Source organism: Megascapheus bottae, chromosome 5 (genome assembly GCF_031878675.1).
Source record: "Megascapheus bottae isolate mThoBot1 chromosome 5, mThoBot2.hap1, whole genome shotgun sequence".
NCBI classification, from domain to species: domain Eukaryota; kingdom Metazoa; phylum Chordata; class Mammalia; order Rodentia; family Geomyidae; genus Megascapheus; species Megascapheus bottae.
In genome coordinates, this window is record NC_143513.1 from 66,332,465 (window position 1) to 66,348,617 (window position 16,153).

General features: G+C 37.8%; 1 protein-coding gene across 1 annotated transcript in view; it reads right to left on the reverse strand.

The window, feature by feature from the left end:
• Grm8 (glutamate metabotropic receptor 8) overlaps positions 1 to 16,153 on the reverse strand; it is a 729,702-nt gene that overhangs the window by 575,586 nt on the left and 137,963 nt on the right. Inside the window, exon 3 of the mRNA XM_090333244.1 lies at positions 5,516 to 5,732. Within this exon, the coding sequence (XP_090189370.1) occupies positions 5,516 to 5,732 (217 nt within the window). The remainder of the gene's footprint in view (positions 1 to 5,515; positions 5,733 to 16,153) is intronic.

Genomic DNA, 16,153 nt, shown 5'->3' on the forward strand with positions numbered 1-16,153 from the left:
TCATTCCCACATTTCGGCACATGTCAATCATTTTATATACAAAGAATGGATGAATTAAACTGGTCAAAAATAGTAACATTTCAAACGTATGCTTCCAATCTAGTGACTTCTATGATTCCTTCCAACACTGTGATTTTAAGATTCAGAACACACCCAGACAACAGTCAGAAGCTTCCAGCATTTACAAATGAGAAAAAAAGGCACATTTAGTACAAAATTGGACAGATTCAGGTCTATTCTGCTCTCTGTAATGTAAGCCATGACGACCTGAAGGCCTGTCATCTTCAATAAACCATTAGTAAACACGGTGACTGATTAAAGGAGGCGTGTCACCATACTGGGCAAAATCCACAATGAAAAGATAGCACGCTTCCACCAACTCCTTTTATCTTCAAAGATAAAGCTTTAGTTTCCTTGCCCCTTATAATGACAGTGGTAGCATTAACATTTATTATCCTGTCTTCTTTTTAAAATAGTATAATAAGGTAAGACAAAGGAATGAAAGAACCTGTCTAAAGACTCATGGAAGTCATTTATTGAGTCACAAGCTACAAGCCCCACAGCTTATGATGGAAAAGAAGGGGTGAATATCATCTTCCCCTTTATTACAGTATCAATGAAATATCGCATTGGATAATTAAAACAAGACAAAGGACTCTAGTTCTAACAATTGAGGGTATAACATGAGTGATGAGTAAGTCTTAACCAGGGTATAACTCAGTGATTCCCTCCCTTGAGCTGAAGGAGACCAGAGGGGGTCCTACTTGCAGTAAGATAGGCTTTTAATCCAATAAGGCTGCATTCTTATATGGAGAGAAAATGCAAGCATGATGTATCCCTAAGCCAATGAATATCAAATCTGCTGGCAAACACTAGCAGATCCAAGGGCCAGAGAGGTTTCTCCTCTCTGGGTTCCAAAACCAGTACAGCCCCATGGACCTAGACTTCATATTTCAAACTACCAGAACTGTAAGGTAAAGTGTCTTATTTCAACTGCACAACATTCTTGACTTTTCCCTAAAACAAAATCCCATCCTACCACTTCACATAGTAGAATCCTTCTTCAAAGTTGATAGATAGCCCTCCCATAAGTACAAACCCAGATAGAGAGGGAGGAGTGAGAGAAGAGGGGAAGGGAGGGAGGGAGGAAGGGAGGGAAAGAGAGAGAGAGAGAACAGAGAGAGAGAGAGAGAGAGAGAGAGAGAGAGAGAGAGAGAGAGAGAGAGAGAGAGAGAGAGAGAGTGGGAGACCCTACCTTTTCTTTAGTAGCCATTTATAGCTGTGTCTAGACTATTATTCCCAATCGTTGTACATAAACTTCTTTCCAAGAGTCCATTCTCAATCCCTTTTGCTTCTCCAGGAACCACAGTTACCTTTTCAACTACTAATTTTACATCTGCAAGGTTTGTTGTTTTTTTTTAATCTACCTCTCAGTTCCTACTTAGCTCAAGGTATTGAGAAGCTCCATGGTTTGTTTTTTGGTTTTTGGTTTTTGGTTTTTTTCGAGGGTCAAGAGTTAGTGTTTTTAATAGAATGAATTAAGGATACATTAATCTCACAAGTGATAATTATATTAATACTAATACTTCACACTTTCTTTTGGTGTGTGGGGACTATCACCATATGATGCAATTTCTCTACTGTTCATTTCACTTTCCACTAACACGGTAGATATTAGGAGCCTCCAGGAGATATGTGATTGCACCAAACATGGTGGTACAGTAGAGGCATGAAGTAAGACTATGGGTAGTAGATTACTAGCCCACTAGGAAGATCTGGCTTGCTGAAGTCTGGCTTAGAACCTCCAGTTGCTAGTGAATGATTCTTAATTACTGTTATGCATTTTATGACCAGGATGATGGGGAGAGTGGGATTGAGAGGCTAGAAAGGGTGATGATAGAATTTTGTAATTTTCAGTGTAATTATCCTAGATTCAGCATTCTGCGATATCCCCAGGCTGTCAGTCATCTATCAGATATATTTTTGGAATTAAATTGGAAGCTCCGTGTTTTTATGATCAAACTTGAGCTCTTTGTATGGGACTTCAGTCATCCAGGTTCAGAATTACATGATCAGTTTTAATTTTTCTCTTATACACAATCTCTATAAGTAGGTCCCTTAGACTCTATCTGAGAAATGCACTCATCTATTTCCTCTTCCATATTAATATTATTAAGTCAAAACTGATACTTTTGATACAAATCTATTTCCTCTTCCATATTAATATTGTTAAGCCATATTATTAAGACTGATACTTTTGAGTCCTCTTAGCTAGCTTCTCTCTCGTTCTCATTCACTTAGTACTATCATAAGTACATATCCTGACAGATTTCCTCATTCACCAGCAGCTCCTCCTTTGTTTAAAAAACTATTCTGGATGAAATAAAGAAACTTTCAAATACTCAACTATGTGTCTGTATTGAACCTTCCAATTTTGTCTCCTAGGTGTCGCTAAGCACCATGTTACAGTCAAAGTGTGCTATTGGCTGATCCCAAAATGATTTTGGCTTTTTTTTTTTTCAGTAAAAATCCTATAGCTAAAGAGTTGCTTTGTGCTGACACTCTAACAGCGAGGACATCAAAGGGCTATTTGTCTTTATTTTCTCGGGTATCTCTTATCTCTCCTTCACAAGGATACTGCCTAGAGAAGAGCCATCACAGAGGTCTCTAGCTGCCATCATTCATGACTTGCAGCCTCTCTGATTCACAAAGGACACTTCTCCAAGTCTCTGACTTGGTTCAAATTAAAAATACCCTAATGCAACTGTACAAGTAATTTATCACTAAGTGCATTTTCATTTCCCTTATCACTATATTATGATCTGCCTGAATTCATCAGATACAAGATGCAGGATGCTTCCATGTAAGCTGAAATGTCTCAACCAAAGTTACCAAAGAGAGAAGAAATTCAGAACAAAGTGTGGAAATTTTTGTATATGATTTTCTGTAAACTGTGAGCACACCTCCTTGTTGGTCAAGATACTAAGATTTTTAATTGGTTATTTGAAATTGGATAGGGAAGGGGGGGAATCAAGATAAGTAGGGGGGGAGGGAAATGGGGACCATGTCATGAGAAAGGGTATCAATGTATGTGAAGTTATGCACCTTCTATCTGGTGGATATAATGTGACCCTTCTATTAATCACAATAAAAAATATTTAAAAAAAGATACTAAGATTTTAAAGTACACAACTCACATGATGACAGAGATGTCATCAATGTTGTAGGAAGAGTTGCAAATGATATAGAACTAATGAATTTTCATCAGCACTCTCCGATCATTTCAGAATGGGTTAAGTTACTACCATTTGCAATTCCCATTAATATCATTGTCATGTAAAAGGTTTAATCTTCAGCTATTTTTGTTCTGGATAAAAATCTTTGTCATTAAAATGAGGGATGATTTTGATATTTAATATATTCCATGGCATACTCTAGTGTGGTACTAATTTGGCCTTTTCAGTCTTCTGCATATTAATTGACAAGCCATCCCCCCTCCACTCCCCGAGATAAGTGAAAACTGAAATAAAATGGACAGCCAATCGAGCTGCGGAATACAGAAGAAATAACACAGAAAGCACTAAAATTATTTTCACCCATTTTAATGACTACTATTTAGAAAAAAAAGTAGGAATGATGAATGGTAACATCTGAATACTTTTATGTGACAATATTACCAAAACATAGCAATGTTCTCCAAAAGTGAAAACTAAGGGTTTCTTATTTTAATCAGAAGAATAAAACTGTACTCTCACTTAACTTGTAGAACAAAACATTATGTCAGATTCCACAACAATTGACAAATGACATCCTGTATTGAATTTTCCATAGCAATCTGTTTTGCGCACACGAAATGTGTCTTGGCATTAAAGAATGTCCAAGATCACTGCAGAAAACTTTTTCAACACACATATTTTGTTGATGCCTTCTCATGGTGAATTATCACTCTGGTAAGAACTGACATCAGCTGCTTAAATAATGCATTAATGCTACTTCCAGAAGCTATTGTTTTCATCTGAGTGGGCATTTTCTTTCATGATAAACTTGGGGCTTTTATTCAAGATGAGAATATAATTTAAAGTTCAATAGATTATTTCCAATCATTTTATAGTGATAGTGACATAATTTAAAATTCCAAAGAGCAAAGATTAGACACTGCCAGTATGATCAGGTGTCCAATTAAATCAATTAACCTGATGTAGCTAACAAGACTAGCTTTTCTCTACAGTTTCTACTACAGTATGGGCATAGAATAAATGTTAAATAGAAAACCTATTGTGCATAATAAATGTCCATATTCTGCTATATACAGAAGAACTACAGCAAGCATCTACAAGTCTTTCAAATGAAAGTCTTATTTTAATAACTTTATATTCTTTGCCTTTGATTACTATGGTTAAGTCCATACCATCCCTCTCATCTTTCCCTGAGTCAAAGCCTTCAAGAAAGATTATAAATTAATCAACATAATTTCTCCAAGTTGAAAATAATTGAAAATATCCGATGGACATGCAAATCTTGCCATAAAATGCTCTATCTCATGTTGAAAATTTTATTTTTATTAAGAGGACCAGTATCATATTTCTTTTCGTCCCTAAAGATACATGGTGGACTAATTAGCAATAAGGCTTGTGTTCTAAGTTGTTTTAGATTGTTGTTTTGTCTCGTTCTGTTTATTCCAAGGAGTGGAACAAATTTATGACCACATGGGTAAACATACAACTTGGTGAGAAGTCTAAGGAGATTTCAATAAGCATTGTGGAGAAAGCCTAGGATGTACACTGGGCATGCGTTTTACCTCTGTAACCCCAGCATTCAGGAAGCTAAGACAGAAGGGCAATGATTGTGAGGCTAGTCTGAGATACATAGTGAGTTTCAGGCCAGGCTGGGATATAGAAAGGGATCTATAAAAGGAAATGACAGAAGATATGAAGAGAGGGAAGGAAAGAAAGGAGAAAGGGTCTCAGCAACACTTGGTCCTAATCAAGTTCTACCTTTTGTCTTTCATCCCACTGATAGGTAAAGAATAAAAAAGCAAGAAATGTCATATACATCACTTAAGTATAGTCTTGAGGGCTATATTTTGGGAATGCTGCTTTAAGGTGATTATTAGTCTTAATCCCTTCAGAGTTGGATGTTCAACTCCATTGACTTTTTAATGACTTGCTCATGTAAACTTGCATCTAGAGCAATCAAATAATATGTCACTTATTTAAATTTATAGTGGCTCTAATGTGCCAGCCAACTCTCTTGTCAAAACAAACTCAAGCAAATGTTCATCTGAGTCAGATGTCCTATGTCCTCCTAAATTGGTACCCACGTGTCACCTTGATAAACCTACTAAACAACAAGAAAAAAATTCTAATAATATTCAGCTTCCCTCTAAAATAGCCAATCAAGTCATGGATCTGTAGTCGTTCTAATTATTCCATGCATCTCAGATAGCAGTTGGGGCTGCTCAGACTTCATCATCACGTCACTACTAAACACAACCCCCTGGTAAATTTATGCTCACCAATCTCCCTCGAGATCTGAGTGAAGGCCTCTACACCGCTCTCGCCATAGTTCCCCTCAGAAGCCAGCGTTGACACATAATTCCATCCCAGGGCTGTCACAATGTCCACCATGGCTTGGGCTTGGTAGGAGTCAGGCGGGACCACCCGAGAGAAGAAGTCATACCTGGTGTTGTCACTTAGCTCTGGGGCTGTGGATGCATAGCTAATTTGAGGTATCTGCAAAACAAATGACAGGTCAACTTTACCCTGTGAGGAATCGTGTAGGATGATGAACTGACAAGAGATTAAACATCCAACATAATTAGAAGGGCTATCTGGAGGATATCAAGAGTGGGTAATATCTTGGTAGTTATAGAACCACCAATAAAAAAGAGTTTAGTCTTTGCCCTGGCTTTTCTTTTTGTTTGCTTGTTTCCTTCAGGAGCCAAAGGAAAGCATTTGTGTTGGTCGTTGCTGCTGATTATTCTTTTTCAGAAATGAGTAACAAAGGCCTAGAACATACATACACATAACAGAAAACATCCTCTTCAAATGGTCTTTGGGCTTAAAACTTTAGGCTGTATAATGTGTAACAAAACTCATCACGAGTTGTTTTTTTAAATTGGAGATTTGACACCATTAAACAGTAAGGTTGCATTTTTACTAAATTACTTTAAGTGTATAATTTTGCAAGTTTAATTATTATTATTAATATTATCATTGAAAATACTAAAAGAATTTGGTTGTAGCCAACTATGTAACTACTAATAAAGATACCTTGCCAATTAAAAAAAATTACAAAGAGTAAGATTCCAGATCATAAATGCTTTGGGAAAGCAGCCTATTTTCTGACGTGAACATGAAAAATTTATTAAGTATTTTTAAACAGTAGGAATCCTATATAATGCCTCAACCATGTCTGAGAGCCTGTGATACAGTTCTACATCTTATCCCTATTCATACCATGCTGGTTATACATAAAGGTTCACAGGTCACATGGACTCCACAATGCCCTAGCTACAGTGATGTGCTTGAAGATGAAAATGCAGGTTTGACTTGCACATAAAACAATTCATCAGCTGGGTGTGGTGGCTCACACCTGTAATCCTAGCTACTCAGGAGACTGAGATCTGAGGATCAAGGTTCAAAGCCAGCCCAGGCACAAAAGGACCTGAGACTCTTATCTCCAATTAAACTCTAGAAAATGGAAAGTGGAGCTTGGCTCAAGGGTAGGGCAGTAGCCTTGAGCTGAAGAGCTCAGGGACAGCACCCAGGCCGAGTTCAAGCCCCATGACCCAGCAAAAAAAAAAAAAATCCATCAGATCTTACAGTGACCAATGCCCTTCTAATTCTAGAGCCATCTACCCAGTATTAGTGGCAAATGATATCACTAGCTTCCTCCGATACACATAAAAGCATGAGACACTCAGATGTGCAAAACAACATATCTGGAGCTCTCCAGGGTGCTCAGAAGCATTCAGCCTCTGTGAATGCCTTCTGTGTCCACCTATCTACCTATCTACCTACGTGAGCACAACAATGACTACTGAATCCGGCCTTTTTAACCCTAAAGGCCTCCTACTCTATTCTCTTGGTGGGGATCATGTTAACTTACTTATCAACATCAGGTGACCATGAAAACTATCTGACCTACCTATTCTTGCCCTTTGCTTTCTCTGCTAGAAAACAGCTGTGGGGTTGACAAAAGGTTACCTTATGCCTCTGTGGTTCAGGTTTGTTCAGAAAGGCACTCCTTCCAATTTCAAACCAAACGCCAAACTTTGACCTTTTTTGCTTTTTATCACTTTTGCTTCAAGAACTCAGGTAAAAGACCACAATGGCTCAGTGACATCTTCTCCCTCTTAGGGAAGAAAAAGAAAAACCTTTCCAAAGATCAAAACATTGAGTATCTCTGTGCTCTAATAGAAGAGATTCAATAGTCTGAGCTTGATATTGGAAGAAATTCTGTATGTGAGTGTGGGGTGTGTGCACACACACTCTCAGGGAAGAGGAGAGTATTTTATAGGAAATTCTATGACACTGTACAATTTCCTTGTCATATCTGGAGACATAACCCTCCCACTTTCTCAGCTACTCAGAGTAAAGCAGTAAACTGTTTTATCCAACCCCCATCCTGTCTATAATAATGAGGCAACCCTTTCTAAAAGTGAGCACAAAGTGTGAAAATTGAGTGTTTGAAACCAAAACTAATTATCTCAAATTACTACCTTCAGTCAGTCACTTCCAGGGCTGCTTAATTAGCAGTCAGCATCATGTTTAGGATTAATTAAACAGGTGTAAAGGGTATAGAAAATAAAAGTGCAGATAGAAGATAGTTGTTTGATTAATTCAGTAATGGACTTTCTCCCCAAAGTCCTGGAGAGTTTTCTCTTTGGAGATCAATGTGTGAAAAAGCAATGAGAGACTGCACATTTATAATTTCATGGGTTTTTTCTGTTTTGAACTTCAAGATAATATACATCATGGTACAGTGATAGTATTTCAAAACAACTTTCCAGGCCCTCAGAAAGTCACATCTCATTTTTATGTTGCTGTAGTCAACCACCAAAGCCTAGCTCATTAAGCATTTTAATTTATATGCCAGTATCCCCAATATTATCACTGTCCTCTAATGAAACCCCTACCTACAACTGAAGTGAGAACATATTAAAGACTTGCAATATTTCCTTTTCAACTCCCCACATCAAATCTGCCCTCTATACCCTCTTAATCCTGGAGGTTTCTTCTGCCACAAACAATACCCACAACAATCAGGAAAGTATTCAGTGAAAGAGAGACGTTGAAAGTGAGGTGAAAGGAAAAAGAAAAGAAAAAAAAGAAGGCAGCCTTTATCAGTTCTATTCTTTTAAACAAATACTATATGTATTATCCTCTGTTGACTCCCACTTACTTGGCAACTTTAAGGATGAAATCTTCCGTCTGGCTCAGAAAAAGAACCAGACTCTGTGCTTGCCTCTCTCTCTGACTAGTGTCTTCTGTCCATACTCTCACAGCATCTGGATCTTTGTCCATGCTAGTCCCTGTGCATGATAAACGAGATTGTCCCCTCCACCCTGCCTCCAAATCACTTCCTTGGGCAGCTTCCACTATGTCCATCAGCTTTTCTTTTGCTGTTCCTCATACCCATACCCCTCATCCTCTGTTTTTAGAATCCTTATTGTCTTCTGATATATGATCCTCTCAGGAACAAGGGCATTACTGACTTGTTGTCCATAGCACCTAACAAAGCAAGCACTCAATAAGTATATGGAGGCAATTAATTGATTAGAATATAACAGGAAATCTGATACGATGTGTTACATTGAAGTGTTAAGCAGGCTTTACTTGCCCCACCTCAACCCTTCTCCTTCCTGCTGTGTTTCCTATGAGGCTTCCTTTCCTAATGTTTTCTTCCCTCAAGCTTCCAATTGACTTTAGCCAAAGGAAGGCATCAGCAGAACAGGGGAAGACAAGAGAAGGCAGAAGGCAGAATTCATTCCTCTAGCTTCTTTCCCGATAGGCAATGTATTTTCCAACCTGAGCCCTCAGTCAATAGCTCAAGTTCAGATCAGGCTCTAGGAGCATACTCCACCCTTGTAAGAACTCTAACAAACCTCTCACCATTGTTAGTTACTGAATACTTTACTTATGTAAGGTGTGATGCCCACACCTTACAAATGGCCTTTGTGTGAACCGCTCTCCCACTGTCCTTCCAGAGTGCCAACAGCCTAGCTAATATGACTAACATACCCCTGTGATGGGTCTCTGTGAAGGAACAGGTCATTGCCATATCCCTCAGCCTCCATCATACCCAAATCTCTTAGTCCTGTTACACCTGCTTTCCCTTCCAGCAGTCTCCCTCACGTCCTTATGTGACTCTCCCTTTTCCTTCTCTCAAAGCTCCTGTAACATCAAACTGCATATTTGAAAACACCTGTCATTTTGCTTCTCCTCGCTTCTCATTATTCTTTGTGCTGAGGTTTCATAAGAATAAGATGTGTGCTTAAAATAAGTCCATATTACCATTATCCAAATAAAGAATATTTGAGGTGATTAATTACACAACTCTTCATTACCAGAGCTTGCCTTTAACTCTCACTTTTCTCATTACATTCTTACTTCTTCCCACAGAAATGGAGGTTCACAGACCCAACTCCACTCTTCTTGTTTCCAAGTAAAGATTTCCTGTCTAGCTTCCCCCATTTCTTTACTCTCCCCTAAGAAACTAAATCAAGAGACTACATTGATTGGGAGAAATATATAGGAAGGTCTCCCTTTATGTTCTGTCTTGCCCCTGACCACATACATATACATTCATATATACATACATATATCCCTGTGTGTAATGTATATATTCATATATTTCCTGAGATATATATGTATATATAGATAGATATAGATAGATATATAGATATAGATATGAGACCAGGCAGTATTTTCTTCTTTAGAGAAGAAACACACTCCTTGCAATAGTCTTCTGGCAACTAGTTGTGTGAGAGAGAGGTGGCGTCCATACTAATGGCTAGATGGATGGGCTTCAAGTCTTTTGGGTAGGTAGAAGTAGGTCTCAAGGTTAACATTTGGTGTAGAAGTATAAAACAGTAGTTCAGCCTCAGGTCCAAACTGAATTCTTTCCAATATGCTTCTTAACAGACAGCTTTGTGTCTGGAGAGCTTTTCTGTGCTTACCTAGCAGTTAGTAAATCTAATTACTTGATCTCCATTTAGCTAGTGATTCTGTGCCTCTTGGACTTTCAAGTCTAGGAAGACATTTCAAAAGCTTGATGTAGAGTTCAAGAAGTAACTGCTCTATTTCAAAAGAAATTCATTCACTGGTATTCATAAATGCATATTTTAATGTAACTTAGAAGAGACTATTATCCTTCAGTGGGTACCTCTACTTTTCCCATATGAAACTCTTGACTTTTCCCAGGTTATTTGTCCACTCAGGACTAGACTACATTTCCCAGACTTCCTGAAAGTGTCCTTGAAGAGAAAGGATATTCCTTTCTTGTGCTCTTCCTTCTTCCTTAATGACTGGAATTCAGATATTAATCAAGGATCCTTCTTATCATTTTCCTCCATGTACTCCAACTTTAAAAGATTTGCTTTCTTTAAAACTATTTCAGTGGAAAGTTACCCATTTCTCTTATTATTCAATATCAAAAGTCTACTCAGCTTCTAAAGTTTCTAAACCACATGAGCTAGTCACAAGCTGAAGTGTTAGAATTCCTGTCCAAGTCTGTAGACTATGAAGATTCATCACAGAGAAGCACATTATCACCGCCAAGCTCTTTGGGATGCTACAATTGGCCACATAAACCCCAGAAGTATCTTGAGCAATACTGTGAAAGCCCATGGAACTCAAAATTTCAATACAGAACAAAAATTACACGTCTAACTAAAGACAAAAGGCACAGATGATTTAATCATTTACCTCTTCTGGCTGTTCTTTACCTGCAGACTGATGATCTATAGACATAGCTAAAGGTGTTTGTACCTCCTCACACATGACCTTTACGGACTGCAGTAAGTCTTGTCTACACAGAATGAGCTCTGCTTCTTTTCTCGATAGTTTCTGATTTTTTTTCTTGCCAAAGAACTCAAGGAAGGTAAGACCCTGGAAAAGACTTCTACTTAGCCACCTAAGGCACAGCTAAGAGAAACCTTAAAGAATTGTAAGAAATTGAAATCTTCCTGCAAAGAAATCCGTACAACACAGGTTTTCAGACAGAAGACTTGGGTCACACACATCTTTACAATCAATTCTTGCTTTTAAAAAAAAGCCATTCGTTCTTTTATCTCTGAAAACAACCTTGCTCATCCATTGATTGTCGAACTTGGTGGGGCAGGTTGGCAGGATTCTGTGTGCCGTTCAATAGCATCACTGGTTTTCTCCAGTAAAGGATCAGCTTGACACTCTGCTCTTCCCTCAGGAGGTAGTGCTTGCCTGAGCACTTCTCCAGTGATGGTGGCCTTAGCAACAGTGGCCATCGCAACGATTACTTCCTGCCACTCAGACATGCCATAGATTTGTTGTTGCTGCAAAAACTCAGGCCCAGAAAAGCGTAATGACTGCTACCATTAACTTTCTCTTCTCAGACTTCATTGCACTGTAGTATTAAAGCTACTAGATGCTCATGGCGAAACATGACTGTATAATCAGAAATTAGAAAGCAATGAGGATTTGGGTATAGAAAGCCATGCCTGGAATCTGCCGTCTACTCTTAAACACTGCCCTGAGCTTTCATACTCCTCTCGGCATCATGAAAAATGGCATAAGGGCAAAAGAGGAAGGAAATGTAGAGCCAAAGGATGATAAAGAAGAGTGATAAGTCACCAAGATTTTCCCAAAAGCATAAAGTATATCCTCCATTTATTAAGCCTGCTCAAAACAACCCTTTTCACATAGTAGGTAGTTTCTGAGCTTCTTGTTCATATAAGCTACTGCCAAATGGGAAATATTTTTTCTTTCTCTTCAGTTGATTTCTCATAGGTGACAAAGAGGAGGTCCTGGAGCATTGGGTTTTCTTTTGCTAAGCAGCAGAAGAAACAGATAATGCCTATAGAAACAGGAAATTGTGGAGGCCAGAGACAAGAAAACCTTCATTGTTCACTGTGCTGCATTCGTATAATTTTCGCCTACATCAGCTTCCTCACACTAGGCAAAGCTTTCTATACACACCCACATCAAAAGGCTGTGTGATAGTTAACACAGCCGAGTATAATTCAGTGTCAGGAAGTTTAAGATCTTAGGTTTAATCCTCTTCTGTACTAAGGATGTAGACCTGCAGACCACACCCCCTCACCAGATCCTTCCATTTCACAAACATACATAGCACTGCTGCCAAAGTCAGCCTTGACAAGGTTCATGCAACCAGCAGGAGTTGTGAATGGAAGCCCCCACGATAAAAGAACATAGCCAGCCCATCACAGGCCCACGAGGAATTATATCTTGATGTCTCCCATACATACCTCCTACTGGACCACTGACAGAACACACTGGAAGCCAAATGGCCAGACAATCTTTTGAGGGTGCTATCTGTGCAGTGGAGTCTCCTACTCAGCAAGCAGAAAGGCAAAAAGAGGGAAGGTGGATGAGGAGGGAAAAATAGAAACCTTCTGTACCAGGTGACATTAGGTGCTAATTATTGGACACTTACTATTACATTTATGCATGATTGTGATATTTCATTCTGCTACATTAAATTATGGTATACTAACTTGAAGTTCCCAAATACTGGGCAGAAAATCTACATTGAGACATTTTGGGTTGATATTGAATCTCTAAATCCTAAAACCAAGCCGATTAAGGTAAAGTTTCCTTAGGAAAATAAAATAACTAATACCCTACCTGTTTTTGTTTTGCTTTGATGCTTAATTAGAAATGAGTCTCACAAAAATTCCTGCCAAGTTTTCAGATCTCAGCCTCCTGAGTAGCTAGTACTTCAGGCATGAGCCATCAGTGCCAACTTGGGGGTTTATTTTTGTTCTTTTTTTTTAATGTAATGGTTATAATGAAATTGGTAATGGCATTTGACTTCAAATCTGCTTACTTAAAATTAAAGACAAGCAATCTGTGAACACAAAAGAATTTACATACAAACAAGCATAAATGAACCTTATAAGATTAATATACTTTTTTAAATATCTTCTACTTATATTTTACATTGGGAAACCGTAAGGGCTCCTAAGGGAAAGAGTTGCAATAGTCTATCTAGTCATTAGCAGTGTAAAGATATTTAAGCCAAGGTATCCTACATCTAGTTTCATTCAAAAGTTTAAATATGAAGTTGGATTAAAGCCTTCACTATTGGAGGAAAAACTTCACTATTTGAACTGATTACAATTCTCTAGTTTAAAGCCTCTCTTGATTAATTTTCCTCTAAGTGAACACCATATTCTTCTCTGATTTCTCTACAATTCATTACTTGGTGATTGCTAGATTATAACCATGGTATATACAATATTACATACAAGTTTAAAAGGTTAATTCAGTACAGACCTTTGTTTTGATCAGTGATTAAATTAAAATCAATGTCTGTTGAATGGTTACACCAAAAATCTTAAATTTTTATTTAAAGAATTTTATTATGTAAGGTGCCAGTCACTATAAACTGTCTGAAAAAGATACATGGTCCTCAAACCCTTGCAGCATGCCGTCCAGGGAAAAGACAGGCATTAAGTAAACAAGTCACAGCAAGCACTATGAAAGTGAGGTATAGATTGCCAGGAGTTCCAGGGTCACACAGCTGGAGTGGAAGGGGATGTGTATGGGGGAAGCAGGCTTCCCTGATGAAGTGAAATTAACACATAAAACGGGAGGAGGAAGAGCTAGCTTCTCTAATCCTAGCTACTCAGGAGGCTGAAATCTGAAGACTGAGGTTCAATACTAGCAGGGGCAGTAAAGTCTCCAATTAATCACCAGAAAACTGGGTGTGGCACTGTGGTTTAAAGTGGTAATGGACTATCCATTAGTGTTCAAGCCCTACAACCAAAAAAAAAAAAAAGGAGGGAAAAAGGAAGTCAAATTAAATCCTACCCATAGATAATTTCTCATTCAAATTTGCTTAAGTTATATAAAATCCCCAACATGTACAACTGAAAAGGAGACTCAATCAACTAACAGTACTTAATATTAAAAACTTGTCCCAAGGGGAAAAAAGTTAAGCAAAAACATTAAATCACTATTTCCCATATTTCACTTTTTTCTTCTTTAGGTTTTATTTTTAATTTTGATTGATTATACCCATTTATGGGATACAGAGGAATGTCTGAATACATGCATGCATACTATAGTGATAAAATCTGAGTAGTTGCATATTTTGAAATTTATCATTCATTATTGTTAGCTGCAACCACCTGAGAAATATATTTTCAAGTAGTATACCTTATTGAGGCCATTAAACCAGAACTACAATGAGATTATTGGCAGGAATTCATATAGATCTACACAGATCTTTGAGTTCCAAGTTTTGTAGAGGTAAGGAATGGATGGATGAATACATAGAAGGAGGGTGAATAGATTAATGAATACAGAAGAAATTAAGCTCAGAAAAGAAACAATTTTAAGAAAAGAGCTCAGAAAAAGTAATGCTGATTTCCATTAACAAAAGCACTATCATTTGTTTCCTTAAAGATATTAAAATGAAAGCGAATGCCCTCTTTATTTTGCCCAAGCAGGGAATGCTTTGGAAAAGAATTTCAATACACATGAGAAGCCAGTGAGAACTAATCCTAGAATATAATCAGAAATCTTTTTTAACAACATAGTATATATGTTCTTAGAATAAAGGGGAAAAAATGGATCTGTCCTCCTGTGAAAACTCCACAAGGTGACCTAACAGCTAAGGAAGACAGGAAAATGTCATTTTCTGATTTCATTATTTCTAAATATTACTGCCAAGATCCTGGTACATTCTGGAATAAAAGGCACTTCTTTGATACCCTTCTCAACAAGGTTTTCAAGCAGCTCTGAGTTTCAAAATGTAATCTCTTTTTGAGTCTTCTTTTAAGCAGAAGGTGAAGAAATTTTATTTGGAGGTTTGGGTCATTTTTTGTTTTGTTTTGTTTTGTTTGAGTTTCAGTTTTCACTTAGAGCAGGGAAAATGTTCTGTAGAGTCATTTTCTTACATGAATACCAAAAGATGATCAATTACAATTTCTTATAATAGAAAAACCCAAATGATGTGGTGGCACTTTCTTAGCATCATTTGCTAAATCACTTAAAAATTTAACTTTCCCACCCACTCATTCCTATCACTGCTGACTTGAAACTTTCACCTAGCATTTAATTTTCCTCTTCTGCTGATTTCCTTGCTGTGCAATCACTACTATGGTTCAATTTTTTCCCTAAGCATGCCAGCACAAGAACATTTAAACATAAAAAGTTAGTAATTATAACCAACAAATTGAAGTCAATAAACCTGAAGCTGGCAAATATTCTATTTAGACTGGCATCTTGCCGCTCAATAATGCATGATTTGAATCCTGCAAATGAGGGAAAAAGTTAATAAGGATCTTTTATCTATGCAAATCAGTTTTCTGATTCACAGATTCCTTAGATTTTCAGTGATTGTTCACATTCACTTCTATCATGGTCTTCAAGTCATTATTTCTTTTCCACCTGGCATTTAGGTTCCTGATTCTAAACACCGAAGACCAATAGAAATGTCTGTTTCCACTATGTGACTCAAGTTGGTGCACTCGTGTTAAAATAAAGCCCACATAAGGTTAAAGGTTTTAATTAGAGGTCAATTTACATAGTGAATCACTTCGCTGTAGCTCCAAAGAGAATCACTGACTTCATTCATGATTATTACAGGGGAATGGGAAAGTAGATACAAGAACTCAAATAATGCAAAATTCTTTACTATGGACTGGAGAATGCTCCAATAATATATTCCCTGAAAAAAATCAGTCCTACTGAGCCGGGAGTTTGGCCTAGTGGTAGAGTGCTTCCTAGCATGCACAAAGACCTGGGTTCGATTCCTCAGTACACATACATGGAAAAAAGCCAAAGTGGTGCTGAGACTCAAGTGGTAGAGCTCTAGCCTTGAGAAAGTCCAAAGACAGTGTTCAGGCCTTGAGCTCAAGCCCAGGACTGGCAAAAAAAAATTCAGTCCTACTACAGAGAAGTACACTAAGTGACCCCAAAGA